The 27,339-nt window shown below is 43.7% G+C and overlaps 1 protein-coding gene across 1 annotated transcript; it reads right to left on the minus strand.

Moving 5' to 3' along the window:
• On the minus strand, positions 1–27,287 carry RFNG (RFNG O-fucosylpeptide 3-beta-N-acetylglucosaminyltransferase). Its single transcript, XM_089670279.1, has 9 exons — positions 27,204–27,287; positions 23,323–23,771; positions 19,341–19,389; positions 15,448–15,550; positions 13,797–13,950; positions 13,528–13,613; positions 10,993–11,158; positions 8,582–8,667; positions 1–4,536 (listed from the first exon to the last, which is right to left on the minus strand). Exons 2-9 carry the CDS (start codon positions 23,716–23,718, stop codon positions 4,458–4,460), a joined length of 1,119 nt encoding a protein of 372 aa, XP_089526405.1. The 5' UTR covers positions 23,719–23,771; positions 27,204–27,287; the 3' UTR covers positions 1–4,457.
• Positions 27,288–27,339: the final 52 nt, after the last annotated feature.

The raw sequence follows: 27,339 nt of genomic DNA on the forward strand, positions 1-27,339 counted from the left end.
TGAGAAAAAAAAAATTCAAACTTTATTTACATTTATCAACAACAACTGTACAGATCATTCACTGAATATTTGTGCAATTTAAATAAATTATAATCTCGCATGGCACTGTCCATGTAAGGAGAGTACAATAGGAATACAGACATTATATTACATAAAACAGAGGGGATCATCTGGAATGTGGGGAAAGGCCGTCATGAACACACCTTAAAGTGGACCTGTGCTGGACCCATAAATGTTTACCCCATTGCCCACCAGGGTGGGGAGAATTGCCCGGTACCATCCAGTTATGGGGAGCATGACTCTTTCCATGTTTCTCCCACAGTGCACCACAAGCGTCCAGACACCAAGCCAAGAATGACTTGCAGATTATGCAGGACAAGGCAGTGAGAGCGAATGGAAGGTGCAACTGTCCACCAAGTGGGGGGACATGATGAAAGCACAGAATCCTATCAATTTTTAGTACCTTGTGGTTGTATTTACATCTAGTACCTGTATGAGAGGATTATATTTGTAAAGAGGTTTTCCCCCTTTCTTTATAAAAAGGATAAATAAAATATTCAGCTTAAAGAGACACCAACTAGATGCAAAACGTGTGTCTGGTTTGGTTCTGATAGAAAAAGGTATTCCGGTACACGTGCTGTCTGCTGACTCCAAAGCAGTGACTTGGTGTGCACGCTCAGCACTCGAGCTGAGCGTGCACACTGAGTCACTGCTTTAGACTCAAGTATCAAGCAGTGACTCATTTGGCACGCTCAGTTCGAGTCCAAGGCATTGACTCTGTATATGCTCAGCTCTCAAGTCCAAAGCTGTGACTTTGTGTGCACACTCCGCTCTCCCAAGTGCAAGGCAGTGGACTCAGGGTGCACAATCAGCTCAAACCTAAAGCAGTGACTCAGTGTGCACGCTCAGTTCTAGTCCAAGGCAATGTGTACGTTCAGCTCTCAAGTCCAAAGCAGAGACTTATTGTGCAACCTCAACTTGTGAGTCCAAGACAGTGATTCAGTGTGCACACTCAGCTCGCGAGTCCAAGGCAGAGACTTATTGTGCAACCTCAACTTGTGAGTCCAAGACAGTGATTCAGTGTGCACACTCAGCTCGCGAGTCCAAGGCAGAGACTCACTGCGCATGCTCAGCTTGTGAGTCCAAGACAGTGATTCAGTGTGCACACTCAGCTCGCGAGTCGAAGGCAGAGACTCACTGTGCATGCTCAGCTTGTGAGTCCAAGACAGTGATTCAGTGTGCACACTCAGCTCGCGAGTCCAAGGCAGAGACTCACTGTGCATGCTCAGCTTGTGAGTCCAAGACAGTGAGATTCAGTGTGCACACTCAGCTCGTGAGTCCAAGGCAGAGACTCACTGCGCATGCTCAGCTTGTGGTTAGCATGCACACTCAGCCACAAACACACATTGCATGCATCAGGGTATGACTGCCCCATCTTAACCAAATCCTACATGTGATTTGTTTTGTGGTAAGCTCTCTTTAAAGTGGAGTTCCAGCCATTTTTGTGTTTATTAAAAGTCGGCAGCTACAGTTTTTGTAGCTGCTGACTTTTAATAAACACACACTCACCTGTCCCAGGGTCCAGCAATGTTCGCACCAGTGCGGTCCCTTCTCTCCTCTAGGGTGCATCTCAAATGTGGGCACCAGGGTGTGACAGCATGCGGCTTCACAGCCTGGTGCTCATTGCACTGCGCCTTCTAATTGGTCCAGCAGTCTCCTGGGACCTGTGGAAGTTCCCAGGAGACTGCGGGAGAGAGGAAGGGGCCGAAATTCCAGCTCACTTCGCCGCAGCAAACTGAGTAGGAAGAGGGAGCAGGTACCTGTCAAAAACAGGAATCCACTCCCCCCTAAAAGGTGCCAAATATGGCAGTAGAGGGGGGGTGGCAAATAAGCAGAGCTTCCACTTTTGAGTGGAACTTTGCTTTAAGCGTGCTTTGCACTGTTATGTGTCAGAAACAAACATGCGCCCCAGTCTTTTGTCAGGAAGCAAAAATACAAACAAGATGCACCCCTGTGCATTACATAGGTTAAAAAACACTTCAAGTATGAAAAACATGTTAGAAAAAAACAGCACTGTGAAGAAACCCCAAGTCCTGATATGCCATTATCCTTTTTTGGGAAAAAAAAAAAATCAAATTGGAAACAGAAAAAAAAAAAACAAAAAAAAAAACCTGCAGTCATTGTGTCGAAAACGATCAGATTTTTCTGCCATGTTTGGCCGGGTAATTCTGATGCCATAGGCGGCTGATGCCAACGTCTTATGTTTTCGATTGCATTGCAAATGGCCACTTCTATAGCCAGCTGTAGGATTAGAATACACAGGCACAATATGGCATTTGCAAGGGGTTGGAAGGACTAATAGACACTCCTTGATATCTTACGCTCTGACAGGCATACAGTTCCGTCTGGTGAATGGAAGCCGTCATGCTAAATAATTCACGTTTGCAACACAATGGACTGTAAAGGAACTCCGCAGGGAGAGGCAACCTTGTGTCTGCCAAATCTTGTTCTACGTGAGGACAACTTTAAAGGCTTAGCTCACCTTTTGTAGCATAACTTACATTTTGTTAAGGAATTGAAGCCTTTGATATCTGCTTTCGTGGCCCAGTCATTTTTTATTTTGTTAGTTCTTACTACACCTTATCCCTGACCGTGGGGAATTTGCCTCTACTCAGGCAGTGATTTTAAAAGATGCACTCCCATCCCTGAGCGTCTTGTTGCATCCACCTGACTATACTTTGTAACTTTGGTGCAACAGTGCTTCTTGACCCTGTCCAACAAAGAAAGCATGAAAATTACCTGAGAGATGGGGAACTGATTGCTCTGGCTAAACTGCTTTTGAAATGTAGCAATTGGCTGCTGGTGCACAGGGTGTTTTAGTAGATACCAGAGGTAGGTATTGGATATAAAAAGCTACTGCTGGTTGCTCCAGCTCTTAGCGATGACTGTAAAATTCCATAGAAATGGATACTACATTGTTTTACTGAATTCAGCTGTAATTAAAAAAAAAAAAAAAAGTGAACTAAGCCTTTAAATTCATTGAATAGCTTCAAATAGCATCATTGCCGCACACACATCAGAGCACAAAGCATACCTTAGTCTACAGGCAGAATTCACCTGCAGTGCTACGGATTATGGAACGATAAGAAATGTGGTATGAATATTAAATGAATATCATATTTGTTTAAAGGTGGGTGGGTGCCCTTTTACCTTTACTTTCAGAGGCATACAACTTGCACTGATGGAGTAGGATTTTCGGCTGTTTAGAATACGTCCCATGTCCAAGCACTGTAATAATGCTCCCAGAGGTCATTCTGCAATACTGTGTTTCACCTGTAGGTGTTGCTTCAGGCAAAATCTATAGATATCACCTTTGCTCTCAGTGAAATGACAGTAATACAATTTTTTGTCACTATAGTTGGGAATGCTAAAATGATTACAAAAAAGAAAAAGAAGTTGCTGCAAGGGAAAGACATCTATCTGGATATATCAAAGAGGATCTGTAGTACAAATGAAAAACAATAAGCTGCAAGAGGTGGTAGAGATGGTAGACATTGCCCTACTTCTTTATGTGGAGATGGTTTTACTAAATATTTAAAAGAGGGTTTGGAGTCCCATGTCTCTTACCAATGCCCACCTATACAAGCCATATCACCCTTTATCTATAGGGACACTTATGGGGGTTGAGTTGTGGAAACGTTTGCTGTATTGTTGCGCACTGCTCTTGTGAGATGCTGAAAAATGCTGATGCCAATCCTTTCGCAACCAAACCTTGATATAATGCCAGGGTAGCAAGCAGATCTTAAATTCATTAAATCTACATATAAAACTTTGCTATTTTTTTTTTTTAAGATAAAGTGAAAAGGAATTTGGATATCTGTCATGTTTTTCAGCTAGGAGATTCTTGTTTTCCTGGTGACCTTTGTCACCCAAGAGTGAAAATGAGAAAAAAAAAATCCAAAATTTTGAGTTGCCCCCAAGGCAGGAATAGAGGGTAAATCACCCAAAAGGAACACTAGCTCTGGAGACAATTGGTTAAAAGGGCATTTCCCTCACTTCCTCCTGTTGTGGCTAGGGACAAGTGGTGAAGGGAAATCTCCACACTGGAATACAGATGGCAGAAACTGATAAGAGGCTATAGCTTTCCCCTCTACTCTGATCAAAAAAAAAAAAAAAGAAAAAAGTTTTGGCTTTAGTTCGTTTCAATGTGACACTTCCAAAATCCACAATGTCTACCTCCTCTGCCATCCTTCATGATTACTTGATGAGGACAGGTATGCTTCAATGTGACACTTCCAAAATCCACAATGTCTACCTCCTCTGCTATTCTTCATGATAATTACTTGATGAGGACAGGTATGCTTTTAGACCCCATGTGCCTTTATACATTGTTTCACAGAAACAAAAAGAAAAAAAAAAAAAAAAAAAAGGAAGACGGCAAAGATATGCAATGGAACTTATATCAAGGAAGGAGGACGCTTCTTCTGAAGACACCAGTTCACCTCCGGATGAAGCAGACAATGAACAGTTTTAAATCTGCAAGAGAAAAAAAAAAAAAATAGTACATCAGCCTTACAGCAGCAAAGCATAAAGCATCGCCACATCTGTTTTCTCTAGTTACAGCAAAAATAATGTAGTGCCACATCTTAAAAGTATAAAGAGAAAACTAGCCGGACATAATGTACAGCAAAAATGGTGGATTTTTAAGGCAAAGTGAGACCACAACCATATAAAATAACACAATTTATTAGCATAAAACAGCATATAAAACACAGAATACAATATCCCCCAAACACAACAGGGGAAAAGGAAAAATAGTACATAATATCCCCTTACATGTAGCTTATTGGTGTCAACCATATCATGAATACTGATTTTTTTGAAAGTAGGATAAGAAGGAACAGTCAATGCATTTCGCATACATATCTGGCTGCTTCAGGACCGGAACCTCTGTGTTGGGGAGAGCAGCACTACTACATGTAAAATACAGAGAAAACAAACAATGTATCCAAAGCCAATTAAATACAACAAAACAGCATAAAAATACAAAAAATAGTGCAGCGTTAACAACCTATACTAAAATACAAATGAGATAAATGGAAATAATCACATATAGAATGCACAATAAATATTCAGTGTTAGGTGCTCATAAAATGAATACTATGTGCAGCAGTCCATAAATGCCAATGATGATGAAAAATCACAGCAAAACTCCGTGAGGTGATCACAGTGCCACTCTGAGGAAGTCACGTGGATCGTGACGTAAACGCGTTAAGGTACGCACTGACATTTCCGGTGGCGTCATTTCCGGCGTCGCCGCCATTTCTGGAGGGATTGTGGAGCAAGTGGAGCTGCATGCATTTCTTAGCATGAAAACCATGGAAACACATCCATGATATGGGAAAAAGCTGATCTTTGTCATTTTACATGTGAATGGGCATTTTATTTATATTCATGTTATTATTAAAACTGGATTACACTATGGAGGATCTTCTTTGTTTTTAATGGTATCTTAAACGGTTTTGTGGAATTGAGTACCTAGGAGAAGATATTGGAGGGATCTATCCATACATTCCATCCTTTGATGATACCTTATTGGGTGTATAAGGTCACCTACATAGCTGTAGGAGGTGAGGGGCCATCTTGGCCATCTGTGGATTGACCGCACATTGAGTGGCACTGTGATCACCTCACAGAGTTTTGCTGTGATTTTTCACCATCATTGGCATTTATGGACTGCTGCACATAGTATTCATTTTATGAGCACCTAACACTGAATATTTATTGTGCATTCTATATGTGATATTTCCATTTATCTCATTTGTATTTTAGTATAGGTTGTTAGCGCTGCACTATTTTTTGTATTTTATGTTCTTTCCTTGTGGTTGAGGTGAGTCTGTGCTGCTTATTAATAGGTGTTCCATTGAGCGCAGGAGTTTTTTTCATCAACAAAACAGCATAGATGTCTGTGGCTGCCGCTCTCCTATGTAAGCCCAATGTTTGTTATAACTTGTATATGCTATTTTGTTGTATTTAATTGGCTTTGGATACATTGTTTGTTTTCTCTGTATTTTACATGTAGTGCTGCTCTCCCCTACACAGAGGTTTCGGTCCTGAAGCAGCCATATATGTAGGTGAAAACACACTGACCATTCCTTACTTCTTACTCTACTTTAATAAAAATCAGTATTCATATGGTTGACACCGATAAGCTACATGTAAAAGATATGTTATGTACTTTTTTTCCTTTTCCTCTGTTGTGTTTGGGGGTATTGTATTCTGTGCTTTATACCAATAGTGATATTTTGTATGATTGTGGTCTCTCACTGCACCTTGAAAATCCAACATTTTTGACGTACAATATGTCCGGCTAGTTTTCCCTTTCTCCATCTACAAATATACCTGATATAATTCCTAGATGCAAAAAAAAAAATCAATCTTACAGTTGTAACTGTAAAATTCTGAATGTAATTAAATCAGACTGCTATTGAACTGAAGCATTGCACACCAAAATCAAACAAAAACAGAAAAATTAAAAAAAAAAAACAAAAAACACAACATCATGGGCCCTGCAGCAAGATCCTGCTTCCAGGTTGAATGATACCCAGTGACATGAGGAAAGATTAGAGGAACTGAATTTATTCTCTTGGGAAGAGGAGATTAAGGGGGGATATGATCTCCATGTATAATACATAAGGGGGGATATGATCTCCATGTATAATACATAAGGGGGGATATGATCTCCATGTATAATACATACGGGGGGATCTGATCTCCATGTATAATACATACGGGGGGATATGATCTCCATGTATAATACATACGGGGGGATATGATCTCCATGTATAATACATAATGGGGATATGATCTCCATGTATAATACATAAGGGGGGATATGATCTCCATGTATTATACATAAGGGGGATATGATCTCCATGTATAATACATAAGGGGGGATATGATCTCCATGTATTATACATAAGGGGGGATATGTTCTCCATGTATAATACATAAGGGGGGGGGGGGTTTTGATCACCATGTATAATACATAAGGGGGGATATGATCACCATGTATAATACATAAGGGGGGATATGATCTCCATGTATTATACATAAGGGGGCATATGTTCTCCATGTATAATACAAAAGGGGGGGGGGGTATGATCACCATGTATAATACATAAGGGGGGATATGATCTCCATGTATAATACATAAGGGGGATATGATCTCCATGTATAATACATAAGGGGGGATATGATCTCCATGTATAATACATAAGGGGGGATATGATCTCCATGTATAATACATAAGGGGGGATATGATCTCCATGTATAATACATAAGGGGGGGATATGATCTCCATGTATAATACATAAGGGGGGATATGATCTCCATGTATAATACATAAGGGGGATATGATCTCCACGTATAATACATAAGGGGGATATGATCTCCACGTATAATACATAAGGGGGGATATGATCTCCACGTATAATACATAAGGGGGATATGATCTCCACGTATAATACATAAGGGGGGATATGATCTCCACGTATAATACATAAGGGGGGATATGATCACCATGTATAATACATAAGGGGGGATATGATGTCCATGTATAATACATAAGGGGGATATGATCTCCACGTATAATACATAAGGGGGGATATGATCTCCAGGTATAATACATAAGGGGGGATATGATCTCCATGTATAATACATAAGGGGGGATATGATCACCATGTATAATACATAAGGGGGGATATGATCAACATGTATAAATACATCAGTGGTTCATATAGTGAACTAGGTGTCATCACAGAGGACAAGGGGGCACTCTTTACGCCTGGAGGAAAAGAAATGTAATCTCCACACATGGAAAGAATTCTTCACAGTGAGAGCTGTGAAAATGTGGAATAGACTCCCTCAAGAGTTGGTTCTGGCCAGCTCAATGGATTGCTTTAAAAAAGTCCTGGATTCTTTCTTGGATACACAGAATATAACTGGATACTAACATTGATAGGTAAAGTTGATCCAGGGAATATCCGATTGCCTCTCGGGGGATCAGGAAGGATTTTTTTCCCCAGCAGGAGCAAATTGGATCATGCTTTGCTGGGTTTTTTTTGCCTTCCTCTGGATCAACTGTGGGTATAGGGTTATAACTTTTTTTTTTAATGGTTGAACTAGATGGACTTTCGTCTTTTTTCAGCCAGACTATGTATGCAACATCCAAACCATTTTCAATGAGCCTAGGCTGTCAGGGGCACACCTTCTGGGGTTGTTTCATCAATCACCCTGGGACAGAACTGAGAAGACCTGCACACTGAAGGAAAAGAGGAAGGACCCATTTAGTCACTGCTGAACTGTCCAGAAGACTGCAGGGATTTAAAGGTATATACTGTATTATGGGTAGGAAAAAAAAGAAAAAAAACAAAAACAAAAAAAACACACAACAAAAAAACACAGGGTTGAGCAGATTTCTGAAACTGCAAGCCACAACCCCCCCCCCCCAAAACCTTTCCACATGGCTTTTTATTTTTTTTTTAATATAACTTGCTTTGTTAGACAGGATTTGACATACCTTGTTGGGTCCTGCTCTAGGCTGAAAGCTCCAGAAATTCTTACTACATTCCTTCTGTTTTCAGGGCCACCATAGCTCAGGGTTACCTTAGTAGCAGAAATCAGAAAAGAGACTATATTATGCCAAAAGCCTCCGAAAAGCAGTTATTCTGAAATCTCAGGTCAACCTAAAAACTGTTGTTTTTTGCTTGTGTTGGGTTTAGAGAAAAAAAAAAAAAAAAAAAAAAAGTACATTTTATCCGCTTGCCACCCACGGAATTAATATGTGCAGCAGCAAAACGCCACACGTGTGTCTACCAGTGACATAGGTTACGGTGTTGTGCTCCCAGCACAGAGAACACGCTGTCAAAAGCTCAGTCTGTACTAATGATTGGGAACTGGCAGGAGCTGCTCCCGATCATGTAACCACTGACATTCAATGAAAGTGGTCATGTGATTAAGCAGACATTCCCGCCCCCAGGCATAATAGCCCAGTTAAAGGGACTGCCATTGCAGAAGAGGAGGAGGAGGAGTTAAAGTGGCATACAGACAGTACCATATGATGCCTACTGCTGAAAAGGGCAAAATACCCACTTGAGCTCCAGCGACGTACCTATACGTTGCTGGAATTTGGGTAGTTATAACAAGATGATGCCAGAAGCTGCAGGCATCATTCTGCTACAGTTTTTTTTTTTTTTTTATTTAGAGCCGACAGTCCACTCTCTTGTAATAGCAATCAGAGCAGCTAATCAGCCGCTCAATTGCTATTACAAGCAGCAGGAGGGGATGTCCCCTCCCACGGCTTTGCCAGGATCTCCTGTTCGGCCAGCCAGCACAGAGCCAAACAGAGACCGGATCGGCTTTGTTCGGCTCTATGATATAATAACCAGAAGCGATGACCATACGTCACTTCCAGTTTACTCCGATATAAAACGTCACCATTTTTAAAAAAGAAAAAAAGCATTTGATCTCACTGATCTTGGTGTAATTAAATGCTTTTAAGGGTAGAGGAGGAATTTAGGGTCTTATTAATCCCAGATCTCTCCAGAAAGAATGCCTTTCACATGTCTACTGTTGTCATAGGGAATGTTTAAATTCCTTGTAAAAGCAATAAAAAGTGATCATAAAAAAAATCTTTTTAAAGCGACAAGGTAAAAAAAAAAAAAAAAAAAAAAAAAAAAAAAAAGATAAAAAATGTTAAAGCGCCCCTGCCCCTTCATGGTTGCGGGCAAAGATGCACGCGGGCGTTGGTTCCACACGCACCTGAACAGCGATAGCTCCACACATGTACAGTATCCCCGCAAACAAAACTGACCCACCACCAAAACGGTCATGTTGCACGATGTTACAGGCAGCAGAACGTTCATCACGGCTTGTCCAGTCCCTTTCACGTGTCACATATGCTTAGCCTGCTCTCATCTGTGAAAAGCACAGGGTGCCAATGGCAGACCTGCCAATTCTGGTGTTCAATGGCAAATGTCAATCAACCTCTATGTTGCCGGGCAGTGAGCACAGGGCCTACTAGAGGAGGTCGGGCCCTCAGGCCACCCTCAAAGCCCGTTTCTGATTGTTTGGTCAGAGACCTTCACACCAGTGGCCTGTTGACGGTCATTTTGTAGGGCTCTAGCAGTGTTCATCCTGTTCCTCCTTGCACAAAGGAGCAGATACCAGTCCTGTTTATGGGTTAAAAATCTTCTACGGCCCTTTCCTGCTATCAGAGTAACTGCCTGTCTCCTGGAATCTCCTCCAAGCTCTTGAGACTGTGCTGCGAGACAGCAAACTTTCTGGCAATGACACGTATTGATGTGCCATCCTGGAGGAGTTGGACTGCCTGTGCAACCTCTGTAGGGTCCAGGTATGGCCTCATGCTACCAGTAGTGACATTGACCCTAGCCAAATGCAAAACTAGTGAAAAAGTCAGAAAGGAGGAGTAGGGAAAAAAATGCCAGTGGCCTCCACCTGTAAAACCATTCCTGTTTTGGGGATCGTCTCATTGTTGCCCATCCAGTGCAACTGTTAATTTCATGAACACTAAAGCAGCTGAAACTGATTATCAACCCTCTCTGCTACTTCACTGACCAGATCAATATACCAGGAGTTTCATTGACTTGATGCTATAAAAAGTCTCTTTAATTTTTTATTTTTTTGAGCAGTGTACATGTTTGTTAAATTTAGTGGCTGTAGCAGCTCTCTTTTGCTCCATGTGCACATGGAGTGGACAACTATCAGGCAGGATATATGTGGAGGATACAATTCCTAAGATCCGAAGATTGTGATTTTTGCTTGAATATCCATTCAGCAATATCTATTCATGATTGTACAAACACAACCAACATGTAAAAACCACCTTTAACAGAGCAGTAAAAACGGAAATGAAGAGGCAACATACCAGATGCCAATGTAGTCATCATCCCCTAAAACAGGAACACTCACCTGCTGCAGTAAAGAATTCTGAGGGAGTCTCTGGAGATTTTCCAGGTGTGAGTGGAAGAGGCTGCTGTGCTGCATTTTCACCTCCAGCAATCCTTCAATAATGTACCCGATGGTGCAGTCATCAGGGAGTCGAACCTTCTCTGCCGTGCTAATAAAATTTCCCATGCTAAAGATGAGGCAAAGAATTGTATCACCATCCACAGAGCAGCAACAAATCATAGGGGATGAATGAATAAAATTGCCTACTGACCACAGCAACCAATCAGGTTTTAGCTGGTGTCATTTAAGGTGCATCAGCCACTTTCTACCCTCAGGGCAAAGCGACAGGATCCCCTAACCCCCTTCATGATGGAAGGTAAAACATAGAAACAAAGAAAAGTGACGGCAGAAAAAGACCGAGTGGTCCATAGCAGGGGCGGACTGACCATTTGGAAACTCGGGCACTGCCCGAGGGCCCGGGGTCAGTAGCAGTAGGGGGCCCCATGAGATGCCCCTGGTACCTTTTTTGAGTTTGGGCAAGGACACAGGGGCCCCATGATCCCCTATTGCCCGGGGGCCCCATGAGTTGTCAGTCCGCCCCTGGTCCATAGAGTCTGCTTTTTTGTTGTTTTGGGGGTTTTTTTTTGGGGGGGGGGTTGTTTTTGTTAACTTTTATGTCCGAGTATAGATCTATGCTTGTCCCAAGAATGTTTAAAGTGCTATTTAGTCCAAGCATCAACTACTCTTTCAGTAAAGTAGTACTTTCCTCCTGTTAGTTAAAGGTCAGATGATCCTGCCTTCCTGAACCTTATTCATCCCCTCGGTATATTTAAAGGTTTCATCCAGACAGTACATCTTAAGTTCCTGAAGTCGCTCTTGATATGTTTTATCCCCCAGACCTTTCACAATTTTTGTTACCCGTCTCTGGACTCGCTCTATCTAAACCTTAACAGCAAGGTAGTTTTCCAACTTTGGCATGTGCTAGGGAAACGCAAGTACACTTAAGAGCCAAAAGTTTGTGAACACCTGACCATCCCTTTCCAAAACCAAGGAAATTAATAGAGTTGGTCCCTCCTTTGCTTCTAGAACAGCCTTGATTTCTCTGGGAAGGCTCTCCACAAAACTTTACCGTGTGTCTTTGGGAATTAGCCAAAAGAACATTTGTAAGGTCAGAAAAGAACATTTGTAAGGTTAGGTTCTGATACATCCAGGATACAACTCCCAGGCTTGGTATTTTCCCACATCAGCTATGGGTTCTGTCTACTTTCTGGGTGGTCACCTCCTCATTCTACTCATAAATGATGTGAAGCCGTGAACCACTAACTCATGAAGCTTAAAAAAAAGTATTCGTCCAGCACACTCCACCCCACCCATAACTTCCACCGATGAGTTTCACTTCCTTCCTGGAGCTTAATTTTTAAGCCAGGTACTAATGTTGAATGAGAAGATCTGGCTTGCAATGGGCTTTCCAATTCATTCCACAGATCTTCAGAAGTGGTGAGGGCTCCGTGCAGGTCTCTCAATCTCTCGATCTTCCTCCCTCGATCTCCCTCCCTCCCTCCCTCGATCTCCCTCTCGCAATACTCACCTCAGCTCCAGTAATGCGGAATCCTCGAGCTACGTCGCTGATCACTGCCATTGGCCCAGGCATAGATGATGTCTCTTCCACGCATGCATGGGAGCTCCCGATCTCCCTCGCTCCCCCTCCCTCTCCCGATCTCCCTCCCTCTTCCGATCTCCCTCCCTCTCCCGATCTCCCTCCCTCTCCCGATCTCCCTCCCTCTCTCAATACTCACCTCAGCTCCAGTAATGCGGAATCCTCGAGCTCCGTTGCTGATCACTGCCATTGGCCCAGGCATAGATGATGTCTCTTCCACGCATGCATGGGAGCTCCCAATCTCCCTCGCTCCCCCTCTCCTGATCTCCCTCCCTCTCCCGATCTCCCTCCCTCAATACTCACCTCAGCTCCAGTAATGCGGAATCCTCGAGCTCCGTCGCTGATCACTGCCATTGGCCCAGGCATAGATGATGTCTCTTCCACACATGCATGGGAGCTCAGTCAAATTTGGCACTGCCGGATTTGCACAGTGAACTGCGCATGTGAGGCTCACTACACAGCAGCAGACAGACAGGCAAGTAGCTTTAATGCACGAGACAAAGCATGTGTCTTCTGCATTAAAAATTCTGCCAGTCCGCCAATTTTAATTGCTTATCCTAAAGTTCCACTTTACGGAGCTGGCTTTGTACACAGCTGGAACAGAAAAGGGAATTCTCTGAGCCATTACCACAAGGTTGGAAGTACACAATTTTCTAAACATCTTTGTATGCTGTTGCATTAAAAATACTCTTCACTGGAAACACTTGCAATCAGTAATTTGAAGGAAATCTCCACAAACTTTATATGCTATAGTGCAGGTGTGATGGTCAGGTGTCCACAAATCTATGGCCACATAGTAAGGGCTGGGGTGGGCTATAGAGACCTAACAGATTTTAAATCGGTGGAGGTTGGCAATGCAAAGACTTTCTATTCTTCAAGCTCTACTGTGATTCACTCACCTAGCCCATGGACTCATCTTCAGGGCCAGGCCTCGGCTGATACAGAACCCAGCACCACCAGTTGCAAACCAGAACTTCAGAGATGACTTTAAAAAAAAATAAAAAACAAACAATAAGTGAAGTGTCACCCCCGTCCTTCCCTCTGAATGTGTGCCTTTCTTACATTGCTATGTGTTTAAATAGAAGATGGAATTTTCAGGCAGATATTTATCTCACTGCTTTACCATTAATACAGCCAGCTAAGTGGAAATGAATTTGGACTATCTCACCGAGCCATCGCCTTTCACCTTGTCCAGAGTCTCCACAGGGTGGTCCAGACTGGGTCGTCCGACGTAAACATCCGTATTGTGTGGGAAGGCAGAGAGCAGATCTACCAGGGCATGCAGATTCAGGTAATTGTCATCATCCACGTGACAGAACCATCTACAATAAGTATAAGAAATCAGCATTCCACCATTGCGATGGACCTTGCATGAAAGTGCTTCTACAATGTGAATCTGGAAAAACAATAAGGTTTTTTTGTTAAGAACCAGGCCCCTCCCCCAATCAATCAGGGGGATGGGGGGGAGCGGGTACCCGAATTTGACAGGTAACCGCTCCCACATCCGGTCCGATCGCCTGGGCGATCGAAAACAGAAGGTATCCCCCCTCCCTCCTCGTAGTCTTCTGGAACACGTGACTGGTCCCAGAAAAAAACAGGACCATTCATGAAGCGGAGCGCTACTCGCGCATGCGCAGTGGGTACCAGACTGTGAAGCCTCAAGCTGTCACAGCCGGGTGCCCACACTGAAGATGCCGGCTTCCAGGGAGGCCAGCGAAACCTGCTGCGGGGGACACACCATGGGACTGAGGGACAGGTAAGTGGCTGCTTTTTAAAAGTCAGCAGCTACAGTTTTTGTAGCTGCTGATTTTTCGACAGGATGAGTGGAACTCCGCTTGAAGTTTAGGAGCAGTTGTGTGTTTTTTTCAGCAGCCCCTGCACTCTCCTTTATGTTTTCCTATGTGTCTATGTACACATCGTCGTTTACAGGCAGTTGAGGTTACAGGCATTTTTTTGAAAGCACAAAAATTGTGTTCAGGAGTCGAGTTTACCGGTGTTTCAAACGCCAAACGCTTCTAAGCGCGTGAATGCACATGTGCGTTTAGACGGGTTTTTGGGATTGTCCATATCCAGATGCTGTCCAGAGCCTTTTTTTATCATCAGAAATGCATGCAAAGCGTTTTCCATGTATTCAAATGGACCCGGCACACCAGCGCAGTCAGTTCCAGGTTTCGCATGAAGGAAAACAATGGTAGAACGCGCCGCATTATGCTCATGATGGGATCCATAGTGAATACAATCAGAAAAGACAGGTCATCTCAACACATACTGCTCTCTCTGCTTCTGCTCTCTCTATTTCTCACAAAATGTCTGAAATAGTTAATTTACTATTTTGCACAGTGAGCTCAGGCTTTGGACTCCCCAAAGGGAGTGTCCATGAATACCTGGGCTCACAGGAAGTAGTTTGAATGATGCTGGACATTCATCCTCAATGATATTGGAGGAGAAGCAGTTTAACAAACTACGTAAGGGTTTTTTTGTCAGGGTGGTGAGGATGTGGAGCCCACTTCCATAAGTCCACTTCGGTGTTGTCAGCGAGAAGTATTGATCATTTAATAATAATAAAAAAAAAAAAAACTCTAGAAAGGGCATCTTAGCAAACACTATATACAGAGATATAGACTTTTTTACACACGCACACTGAACTGGATAGACTAGTGTCTTTACTCAATCTTACCAACTATTATTATTATAATACAGGATTTAAATAGCGCCAACGGTTTGCTCAGCGCTTTACATAACTATGTAACCTGAAAGAGAATCGATGGGGTTGGGCTTTAAGTTCACTTTAACAGAAATAAATAGGAAGCATCCCTTACTTCTTGGAGGAAAGCACAAATTTGTCATATTCGACAGACATCTTACAACACAGAGCTTGACGTGTGTGCACTGCGGTGCAGTTTGTGTTCACCATCTGGCTCCCTAAAAGACAAGGGAAAGTATTCAGGTTTGTTCAAAAGGCAGCTAAGCCAGATACCTTGAAACAATAACTACAGAAGTAAGAAGACTCAGCATTGCAGCCAAGCGACTTGCAGTTTTGGAAGGAGAGGTTAGCAATGGTAGCTTTGATATTTCAGTCATGACTGGTTACCTTTACAGAAAAACAGACAGAAACAAAATACACAAATTATTACCAGCTTTGTATTAATACATTGTTTAAATGCAAACAGTGTAAAGTATTTGCATTAGACCTGGCTTCAGCCACTTCCAGTCCCAGTACAACAGAGCTCAGAGTGGAGCAGGAGGAAGCAGCATAAGGCCGAATCAAGTTGGCTGCAATACTCATGTGCCAACAAGAAGCATGAGAAGAGAACAGAATGATCGAGTAATGAGCTCACTGATTCTCCTTTCACTGCTCAGTCTTTTTTTATTTTGGATAGAGTAAGGGAGTGTTATAACTCCTTTTTTCACCATCTATGTCCCATTGGGAAGATTTCCTTTCACTTCCTGTCCCATAGCCAAAATGGAAAAGTGAGAAGAAACCCTCCAAAAGTGAGTGAATCCCTGGTTGTCACCAGAGCTAGTGTCCCCACTGGAAGATTTCCCCTCTAATACTGTCCTAAAGCAGCCCTTTTCAACCAGGGTGCCCAGGCACACTGAAGCGCCTTCAGGCTTCTTCAGAGGTGCCTTCGCAATAGGCCTAATATTGCCAAAAAAATTGTTTACAAGTCAGCAGGTGAATCAAGCCTGCCTTTTAGTACACAAAGCAAGGCGGATTTGATTTAAAACACTAGTGAAAAGGCTCGATTGAAATCATAATTTTTAGGGACCAACTCATCTCTGTCCTGCAGCTCCTCCTCTGACCCGCTGTTGACTCACTGACGGTCCCAGTCACTTTAATGGGACGTCTGGTGTAGCAGTGACACAAGATGAGGGACGTGGGGGCAGCAGGTGAGTGGATGCCCGCTAACAGACGCTGCCATGATGGATCTAAAATGACAGGTGCTCTTTAAATGCAAGGAATCCGACTCATTCTTGCTGGTAGTGAAGAATCTTTAATATTTGCAAACCAAATGAAGGTTTCCTTTTTAGAATAATAAGCTGTCAGGTTAGTAAAACAGCGATATCAGAACTGATTGCAGGTTAATGGGTTCATCACACATAGCTGGAGAACGACTCAAATTCTTTTATTTCATGTTTTTTCTCATGGTTACTGTGAAATTGTGTGAATGTATCAATGCAGCGCATGTCATCTCAGCTTGCAGAGCTTGGATTCATTGACTGAGTTACCAAAAATGTAAATATTGCAGAATATAGAGCCTCACGCTACATAACTAAGCTCCATTTCATGCTGAATAAACTAAATTATTAATGTATCTTAAATAGAAAAAAACTGTCTTTAAATAGATTCTAACTCGAAAAGCATTTTATTAAAATAAACTTAATAAAAATATAAAAAATCTGATTTTTTTAAATTAAAAAAAAAAAAAAAAAAAACACACAAACCTGATTTTTATCCACCCTGACACAAAGCCACAGGTTTTCATTGTGCACTTTTATGGCCTTCTAGCTGCCGGCTTCCTAACACCCAAAGATGTCATCAGTTTATAGGGAGGATGTCAGGTGCCTATACAATCCTTTTTTTCCCCTCTGTCAGCACTGGAGTCACATAAACTGAGTGACGGAGAGAAATTGAAGGAGAAACATTGGAATTCTAGTCAGTGCTAGTGTGCAAAGGTATATTTACTTTGGAAGGAAAAAAGAAAAAAAACCCCAACCCCCCCCAAATATTATTTTAGAATATGGTGCCTTGAAATTGTGCAGAATTTTACAGGGTGCCTTTAGATTGTCCATAATTTTAAAGGGTGCCTTGACAGAAAAAAAGGGTCAAAAATACATTTCTAAAGAGACAACCCAAAATTTGGGATTCTCTTTCACTTTTAGTGAGAACAGTAAACAGGACAAATAGAGAAGGTGAATCTCCGTAACAGGAGCATTGGCAGCAATCAAATCCTGCCAGGTGTTCTAACCCCTCTCCACTCTATCAAAAAAAAACTTTAAACCGTTTTGCTTTTACTTATACTTTAAAAGGAGAAGTTCACCTTTCATAACATGTTACACCCATATTCAGGGTTTAACATGTTATGATCAGACCGATCCCGATTGTGACAGGGGATTGGGGGATCTTCTCCCCCCTGATAGCTGTCACAATTAAAAAAAAAAAAAAAAAAAAAAAAAAATCACAGCTGTCCAGGGCTCCGCCCACCCGGCCGTGTCACTCATTCACAGCGTTCTGTGAATAAGAACACAAGTTCCAACAACCTTTGCAGCTGTTGGCTTGTAGTTCTCAACAAACAAGTCCATTGATTCTTCCTGTCGGTAAGTATCTGCTTGCTAGTACAGGATGTACGAGCAAGCAGATACAAGGACAGGTCAGATGGAGACTTGCACGGCACCAGCGATCTGCTCCAGAAAATAAAATAAATGCACATTTTTTACCTGCAAAAAAAAAAAAAAAGTGCTTTTATTATTTTTTGTTAAAAGATGAACTTATCCTTTAACCCCTCGCCTACCGGCACTTTCACCCCTTCCTGTCCAGGCCAATTTTCAGCTTTCAGCGCTGTCACACATTGAATGACAATTGCGTGGTCATGCAACACTGTACCCATATGAAATTTTTATCATTTTTTTGAGACAGATAGAGCTTTATTTTAGTGGTAATTAATCACCTCTGGGATTTTTATTATTTGCTAAACAAACCAAGAACTGAAAATTTTGAAGAAAAAAAAAAAAAAATGGTTTCTTAGTTTGTTATAAAATTTTGTAAATGAGTAATTTTTCTCCTTCACATATATGGCACTGACGAGAACTGATAAGTGGCACTGATTGTCAGCACTCATAGGTGGCACTGACAGGTGGCACTGAAAGGCAGAATGCATATATGGCACTGACGAAAACTGATAAGTGGCACTGACTGGCAGCTCATACGGGCACTAAGAAATGGCATTGATGGACACTGACAGGTGGCACTGATGGGGCTACACTGATCATCAGTGCTCTGATGATCAGTGTAGATGTCCCCTCTGAGAAATGCTGATTACCAGCTCTCCTCACGAGCTGTCAGCGTGACAGCTCGTGTGGAGAGGAATGCCGATAACCAGCATTTCCTTATTTATATGTGGTCAGCTGTGATTGGACACAGCTGATCACATGACAGAGCCGAAGTCAGTGGCTCTTTCCGCTGATCAGTGATCCGCTGTATCCCAAGGACAAAGCGCACAACCGATCACCGAGCTGTGCACCCCTGGGAACATGCACGCGAGGTTAGAGTTGGAGAACGTCATATGAAAGAGAACCACCGTTCCGTCATTTCCTTATATGGTGGGCGGGAGGCGGTTAAATAAAAGTAGAGAAAAAGCAGGTCTACTGCCCTGCTGGACAGGGCTGTGTGGCAGAGCTCTGAAATACCCAGGACTGGATGGACAGAAGTACAAATCCTTTGGTATGTTTATCTGTGTATTTAGCTGCCTGGAGTTCAGCTTTAAAGCTGAAACGTAATTTGCTTATATTTTGACTTCACTAGCTCTCTGTAGGTACTTGTGAGTAGACCAACAACCACAATCCACAAAAAAAACGTTAATTGAATTATGGTAATCTGGCTACCCATATGGGTATACAGGAGAATTCCATGAACAAAAGAAACACTTTAAAGATCACCCCCCAGTCCAGCTTTGCTTGGTTTACTATTCCCTGATACCCTGGTGTTCCTTACCTGCTCTCTGGCGCAGCTCTTGGTCTTCGAAATCTGTAAAGATAAATGTCTGAAGGAGACAAAAAAAAATGTTTACAATGGCAGGCAACTGCCTTCTGTCAGACATAGAAACAATGATACTATAGTATAATCACTGCTAAGTATCTTGGTTAAAATTCAGCATACTTGCCATAGAGAGCTTAAAGTGGTTGTAAAGGCTGAAAGAAAAAAAAAAAAACCTGTGTGCTGCTGCTCCCCCCCCCTCCCTCCCCCAATACTCACCTGAGCCCTTTCTCGAACCAGCAATGTGCATGGAAGTCTTTGCTGTCCCAGGCCTCTCTCTCCTCATTGGCTGAGACAGCAGCAGGACACATTGGCTCCCACGGCTGTCAATCCCAGTCAGTGAGCCAATGAGGAGAGGGGGGGCAGCCACGGCTCTGTGTTTTAAGGATGCATAGAGCGGGGCTCGGAAGCTGGCATGCACCAGTGCCCCTATAGCAAGGGGCTTGTTATTGGGAGGGGCACTGGTCATGGGGGAGGAGCGCCAACGAGGGACCCAAGAAGGAGGATGATTGGGGCTGCTGTGTAGAAGGCCATTACACAAAGCAGGCAAGTATAACATGTTTGCTATTTTTTAAAAAATAAAAATTAACCTTTAATATCACTTTAACTTCTTGCCGACCGCGCATAGCCGAATGACGGCTTCACCGCGGCCGGCCAGTTCTGAGTGGACGTCATATGACGTCCTCCCAGAATGCGCTCTCCTGCGCGCCCCAGGGGGCGCGCACCCGGCGATCTCCGTGATCGCTGTGTCCTACGGACACAGCTGATCACGTGATGTGGTGAAAGGCCGATCCCACCGGCCTTTTACCACGTGATCAGCGGTGTCCAATGACACGCTGATCACAGGGAAATGCAAGTGCCGGTTCTCGGCTGCACTTTCCTCACGCTGTCAGATCGTGAGGAAAGTACTGCCGAGAACCGGCAGTTGTCAGAGCGGGGATCAGCACCGATCATCAGGGCACTGATGATCAGTGCCCTGATGATCGGTGCCCAGCAGTGACACCCGCAAGTTCCGCCCAGCAGTGCGCCCAGCAGTGCCCCCACCTGTGCCACTCTGCAGTGCCGCCTACCTGTGCCCAGAAGTGCCGCCCAGTCAGTGCCGCCTATCAGTGCCGCCTATCAGTGCCGCCTATCAGTGCCGCCTATCAGTGCCGCCTATCAGTGCCGCCTATCAGTGCCGCCTATCAGTGCCGCCTATCAGTGCCGCCTATCAGTGCCGCCTATCAGTGCCGCCTATCCGTGACCCCTAATTAGTGCTGTCTATCAGTGCCGCCTATCCGTGCCACCTCATTAGTACTGCCTATCAGTGCCCTTTAGTGCTGCCTATCAGTGCCACCTATCAGTGCCCATCAGTGCCGCCTCATCAACGCAAATCAGTGAAGGAGAAAAAATACCTGTTTGAAAAATTTTATAAAAGAAACAAATAAACTTTTTTTTTTTTGTTCAAATTTTTTGCACATTTTTAATTTATAGCGCAAAAAGTAAAGCGCCCAGTGGCGATTAAATACCACCAAAAGAAAGCTCTATTTGTGAGAAAAAAATGATCAAAATTTCATATGGGTACAATGTTGCATGACCGCGCAATTGTCAAAGTGCGGCAGCGCTGAAAGCTGAAAATTGGCCTGGTAAGGAAGGGGGTATAAGTGCCTGGTAGGCAAGTGGTTAAAGGGTATTTTTTTTCTATAGAGCATTAAAATCAATCACTGCCATTATAAAAATGTACGGGTCTCAAAGGTTCATATGTAGAGGGCTTGCTGTATCTAAAAATCTTTGCTTTAATTTTTTTATTTTTTTTATTTGGAGGTAGAGTATGAAAGGATTACAGCCCCCAGTTTGTGTATTTTTTACTGTCTATGACCCATTGTGGTGATTATACTTCACTTCCTGTTCTGTAGGCCCAGCAGGAAGTGAAAGGAAATTTCTTCAATGTGAGGGGGACTTCTTTCTTATATAAAAATTGCCACAGTAAGAGCTGTCCCTATTGAAAGAGTTACCCTTACCACTTTTTCTGGTGACAACTCTTTGGCCTCATGCACACTGGGCACTTATCCCTGGTGCATGAGAATCCAGCATTTAAGTGTGGGCGGAAGGCACAGGGACACTGTCTGAGCCCCACAGCACTGCATTGTTCAGCCACAGCAGCTGTCAGCCTGTCATACACTATGACAGGCTGCCGGCAAAGTGCTACTTACGCTTAGGACAGTATGCGCTGAGGGACGAAAGCCCACAACACACTAGTCCCTGAGCACATACTGCTCTAATTCTTGGTAGCACTGATTGATTACAAATCTAGACTATCCAATACAAGAAGAAGAAGTCACAAACACATTTCTAGACTAAGGCTTTTCTAGCTGAAATGCATTCGAGTTTTGTTCTGGGATAACCTGGATTTTTACTCAATAAAGTGTAACAAGGTTCATAGCTGGACTCCAGCATTTTCATCTACTTCATCAATGGCTGACCCCCCTACTCTTTCATGACAGGGCCACTTTAAATGTAAGAGGTGTCATCCACCTTGCTCTGCTGTGTTATGAGGCATTGCAATCTAAGGGTTTGGTGAACAGTACTACAAATCCTATGACTCAAGAATACAGTATGTATTTTATCAGTGTATTTGGCAGTTTGCCTGGAGTTCAGCTTTAAAGGGTTTGTTCACTTTTTCAGAAAAAAATGAAAAGTTGAACACTGTACACCGTTCCACTTTTCCTGCCTGTACTTGCCTCCATGGGTGCTTAGCTGTCATTGCCCGTGCAGCAGTTCTCCCTCTGCTCTGTGCAGCACTTACAGGATGGATCAGAACTGTTCTAATTGGTCAGCACCAACGCACAGCATAGCTCTGATCTATCCTGGGAACAGCGCAGAAAAAAAAAAAAAAAAAAAAAAAAAAAGAGAAGAGGGAGAAGAGCAGGGATTTTAGTCACTGAATGGGCACTGACAGTCCATCACCCACAGAGTTAGGCTCCATGTACACGGGACACGTCTGAACAATGGAAACTGAATGCTGGAAAACGTAGGTTAAAAAAGTCTGTTTAGCCGCGTTTACGTTTAGAAGCGTTTTTTAAAGATAAGCACAGGAGAACCTCCCAAATGCCCAGAATGCACTGAAAAGTGGTAATTTATTTACTATTTCAGACTGTTTCAGAGAAATACAGAGAGTAGAAGCAGAGACAGCAGTATGTGTTGAGATTAGCTTAGGTGTGAGTTGCTCATTAACATTTCTTTTGTTTCCAAGGGTGGGAAAGGTGTCTGGTGGCCAGAGTCATTAAGACCTCCTGGCAGGGGGTCTTGATGAGAAATTTGAGGTGTGAATGGTCATTAACATATCTCTTGTTTCTAAGGGTGGGAGAGGTCTGAGGTGTGAATTGATAATTACAATGTGTGACAAGCTTGGTAGGAACATCCTGTGTTCAGTGTTTTGTCCATCTGAGTACCTTGAAAACGCTTTGCATGCATTTTTCATGATTAAAAAAAGACTCTGGACAGCATCGGGAACTGGAAGAGTTAAAAGAAAATTTTAAAATGCAAATGCTTATAAACGCGATTTGTCGCATTCACAAGCATTTTGCGTTTGAAATGCTGATAAAATTGACTGCTGAACGCAAGTTTTCTGCGTTCAAAAAAACGACTGTAAACTCAAATGCCTGTAAATGAAGTTGTGTACATGGACACATAGGAAAACATTAGGGTGAGTTCAGGGACTGCTGAAAAAAAAACGCTGAACAGATCCTAAACGTGAGTTTATCAGCTGCAGTGTACATGAGCCCTTAGGCACTGCAGGGCCAGGGAGGAGAATGTAGGGTGTCAGTTCACCTTTTTTCCTCTTAAAAGGTAAACTTACACTTTAATTGTTTGGCAAATAATAATACGAAAACCCATCTAAAAGAAAAAAATGTTTGCAGTTTCACAAGCCTGGGAAGAGCTGGGACCACCACAAGCTCACCTGCTTATTTGCTTGGGAGATCCAGGTCTGCAGAAGAAGGTCCATACGAGATTTGTGATATTTCTTAGTGGTCTTCACCGCGATAAATAGATCTTCTAACTGAAGAAGTTTGCTTGAACGAAAATCATCCTTCAGGCCAATGTGTACAGGGGACTTCAGTTGGTCTCCCTTCCACTCTTGGGAATGGTTGCTTCGAGTCTGTATGGCAGTGGAAAGCCTGGTGACCTCAGACCGGGGCTCCCGGTAGCTGTGGGAACAGGTGAGATTACAGGCGGGGACCGGCAGTGGCTTGGGTAGGACATGCTGCCTCCGCGAACCGAGAAGGAAGATTATTATGTAGACTGACACGGACAGCAGGAAGCAGATCTTAGTCAATCCGATGTTGGAGATTTTCATTCTTCAGCCCTCTGGAGAAGGGCCCTGGTCAACCAGCTTTGGCATTGCAGACACTGAAGGGACAAACCATTGTCAGATGTTAAAGCTTTATTAATACCAGTCAGGACATGACAACCATATTACGGAGTTACTAAAAAGTGGGGTCCGATACATATCCAGTTAAAGTTTACAGCAGACAACTTGTGCAGAGGACGGCCATTTCCCACCTTGCAATAGGCAGGACAGAACATAGGATCACATACAACCTCCAACAAACCACAGTGGCTAAGTGGCAGCACTAGGGCCATCAGTGTGAATCCCAAACATGGCACTACACATTAAACAATTTTCTTGTTCAATTTCCTTTAGATTTACCTTCACTATGTAGTACAAGGGCCTGTCTAACTGCATACACATTGAAAGTGTTTAGGTCTGACCTCATATTATATGGTTTTGGTAAACCTAAAGGAAAATTGTACCAAAAAATTGTATTGTGTATGGTCAACCTTACAGTTGTCATTCCTTGGCTACTGTGGCTAAGGATGCAGCTAATCAAGCAAAATCTGTGCTTGATTAGCTGCAGGGGGGACATTAGGGATATAATAGATACCTGATGTCTTCATAAAGAGCCTTGATGAAGGGGAGACATTAGGGGTCTAATAGATCTCTGTCTTCATAAGGAGCCCTGATGAAGGGGAGAGATTAGGGGTCTAATAGATCCCTGATGTGTTCATAAGGGTCCCTGATGAAGAGGAGACATTAGGGGTCTAATAGATCCCTGATGTGTTCATAAGGGTCCCTGATGAAGAGGAGACATTAGGGGTCTAATAGATCCCTGATGTCTTCATAAGGAGCCCCGATGAAGGGAAGACAATAGGTGTCTAATAGATCTCTGATGTCTTCATAAAGAGCCCCGAAGGGCTGCACAGGCACTGGCTCCCAGGCCTTCCCATTCTGTGGTAAAGGGGTGGTAACTTTGAACGCATGGATGTTCCTTGACTCCCCCGCAACATTCACTACTTCCCTTTTGGGTTAAAGCTTGACATATATTATACATTTTTCTTGTTCAATTTCCTTTAGATTTACCTTCACTATGTAGTACAAGGACCTGTCTCATTGCATACAAATTGAAAGTGTTTAGGTCTGACCTCATATTATACGGATTTATTAAATCTAAATAGGTAAAATGTAGAATAAAAAAAATTGTATCATGTATGGCCAACCTTACAGTCATTTCTTGGCTACTGTGGCTAAGGATGCAGCTAATCGAGCACAAACTGTGCTTGATTAGCTGCAGGGGAGACATTAGAGGTCTAATAGATCCCTGAAGTCTTCATAAAAAGCCCAGATGAAGGGGAGACATTAGGGGTCTAATGGATCCCCGATGAAGGGGAGACATTAGGGGTCTAATAGATCCCCGATGAAGGGGAGACATTAGGGGTCTAATAGATCCCCGATGAAGGGGAGACATTAGGGGTCTAATAGATCCCCGATGAAGGGGAGACATTAGGGGTCTAATAGATCCCCGATGAAGGGGAGACATTAGGGGTCTAATAGATCCCCGATGAAGGGGAGACATTAGGGGTCTAATAGATCCCCGATGAAGGGGAGACATTAGGGGTCTAATAGATCCCCGATGAAGGGGAGACATTAGGGGTCTAATAGATCCCCGATGAAGGGGAGTCATTAGGGGTCTAATAGATCCCCGATGAAGGGGAGACAGTAGGGGTCTAATAGATCCCCGATGAAGGGGAGACAGTAGGGGTCTAATAGATCCCCGATGAAGGGGAGACAGTAGGGGTCTAATAGATCCCCGATGAAGGGGAGACATTAGGGGTCTAATAGATCCCCGATGAAGGGGAGACATTAGGGGTCTAATAGATCCCCGATGAAGGGGAGACATTAGGGGTCTAATAGATCCCCGATGAAGGGGAGACATTAGGGGTCTAATAGATCCCCGATGAAGGGGAGACATTAGGGGTCTAATAGATCCCTGATGTCTTCATAAGGAGCCCTGATTAAGCGGGCACTTGGACCCCCGAAACACTTTGGCTACTTCTCAAGTTATACCCCTGACCTTTAATGGAATAAAGTTGTATCTGGACCTCTTATGAGTTGTGTGGTGCTTCTATTTCAGCTCTTCTTACATTACACTACAAGCCAGAGAGATGGTGGAGACCCTCTGGGATGAAGAAGCCACCTGCCCATGAACCAGATCATTTACACCAGGGGCCTCCAAAGTTTCTAAACAAAGGGCCAGTTTAGTGTCCTTAAGACTTTGAGGGGGCCAGACTGTGGCCAGTGAAAGTAGAAAATGCCCTGGCTTCAATGAGAGTTAACAATGGCCCATCATTGGCATTAGTGGAAGGAATATTGCCCCATTGCGGGGACCATGGGAAGGAATAGTGCTCTACCATTGGTGTCATTGGCGGGAAGAGTGGCCCACCCTTGGGGGTCATTGGCGGGAAGAGTGGCCCACCCTTGGGGGTCATTGGCGGGAAGAGTGGCCCACCCTTGGGGGTCATTGGCGGGAAGAGTGGCCCACCCTTGGGGGTCATTGGCGGGAAGAGTGGCCCACCCTTGGGGGTCATTGGCGGGAAGAGTGGCCCACCCTTGGGGGTCATTGCTAGGCATAGTGTCCCATCGTTGCGGGTCATTGGCAGGAATAGTGTCCCATCGTTGGGGGTCATTGGCAGGAATAGTGTCCCATCGTTGGGGGTCATTGGCAGGAATAGTGTCCCATCGTTGGGGGTCATTGGCAGGAATAGTGTCCCATCGTTGGGGGTCATTGGCAGGAATAGTGTCCCATCGTTGGGGGACATTGGCAGGAATAGTGTCCCATCGTTGGGGGACATTGGCAGGAATAGTGTCCCATCGTTGGGGGACATTGGCAGGAATAGTGTCCCATCGTTGGGGGACATTGGCAGGAATAGTGTCCCATCGTTGGGGGACATTGGCAGGAATAGTGTCCCATCGTTGGGGGACATTGGCAGGAATAGTGCCTTATTGTTGGTATCAGAGACAAGGATTGTGCCCTTTTGTTGATGTCAGTGGTAGGAATAGTGCCCAAAGGGCTGGATAGAAGCAAAGGGCCACATCCGGCCCCCGGGCCGCAGTTTGGAAACCACTGATTTACACAACATAATATCTTACGATAACAAAACCAGTGGAGCATACCTGCGGGCCCCGGGCTGTCTTTCCACAAGTCTTCATAAAGAGGACCGGTCACCTGCTTATATCACATACAGCACTTGTTAGCCTCCTCGTGATAGCAATAAAGTTAAATTTAAAAAAAACCTGCCATTGAGGTTTTAAAAGGGCAAAATCTAGAACTGTCACCCAGAACTTAGGGGCCTTGAACAAGCATGCAGCCAGTGAAGGCAGGACTCCTGACCAGTATAGTTGCTCCATACAATTGTCTGGTTCACTATAAACCCCCACCTATCACACACATATAGTATATCAAATAGAACACAATTCTTAGTATTACTATAGCCCCCCAATACCTGTCTGTATCACACAGCGGGGCCCCCAGCCACTGGCACGTCAGGAGCTCCTGGTCTCCTCAGCTGGCCGATCAACGTCATCCACGCGCGCCACTGAACGTCAGCCGCCTTTCTATCCCAGGCCCGCTCTCAATGG

The sequence above is a fragment of the Staurois parvus genome, unplaced genomic scaffold (assembly GCF_062004578.1).
Source record: "Staurois parvus isolate SC_StPar_1 unplaced genomic scaffold, SC_StPar_1.0 ptg000003l, whole genome shotgun sequence".
NCBI classification, from domain to species: domain Eukaryota; kingdom Metazoa; phylum Chordata; class Amphibia; order Anura; family Ranidae; genus Staurois; species Staurois parvus.

Bases quoted from the DNA above. Each gene is read 5' to 3' on its own strand.
- RFNG (XM_089670279.1), bottom strand. From the start codon at position 23,718: ATGAAAATCTCCAACATCGGATTGACTAAGATCTGCTTCCTGCTGTCC. The intron at 13,951-15,447 runs GTAAGGGATGCT...TACTTATTGTAG, and splicing joins TTTGTGCTTTCCTCCAAGAA to ATGGTTCTGTCACGTGGATG. The intron at 4,537-8,581 runs GTATGTCAAATC...TTTCTCTTGCAG, and splicing joins CTAGAGCAGGACCCAACAAG to ATTTAAAACTGTTCATTGTC.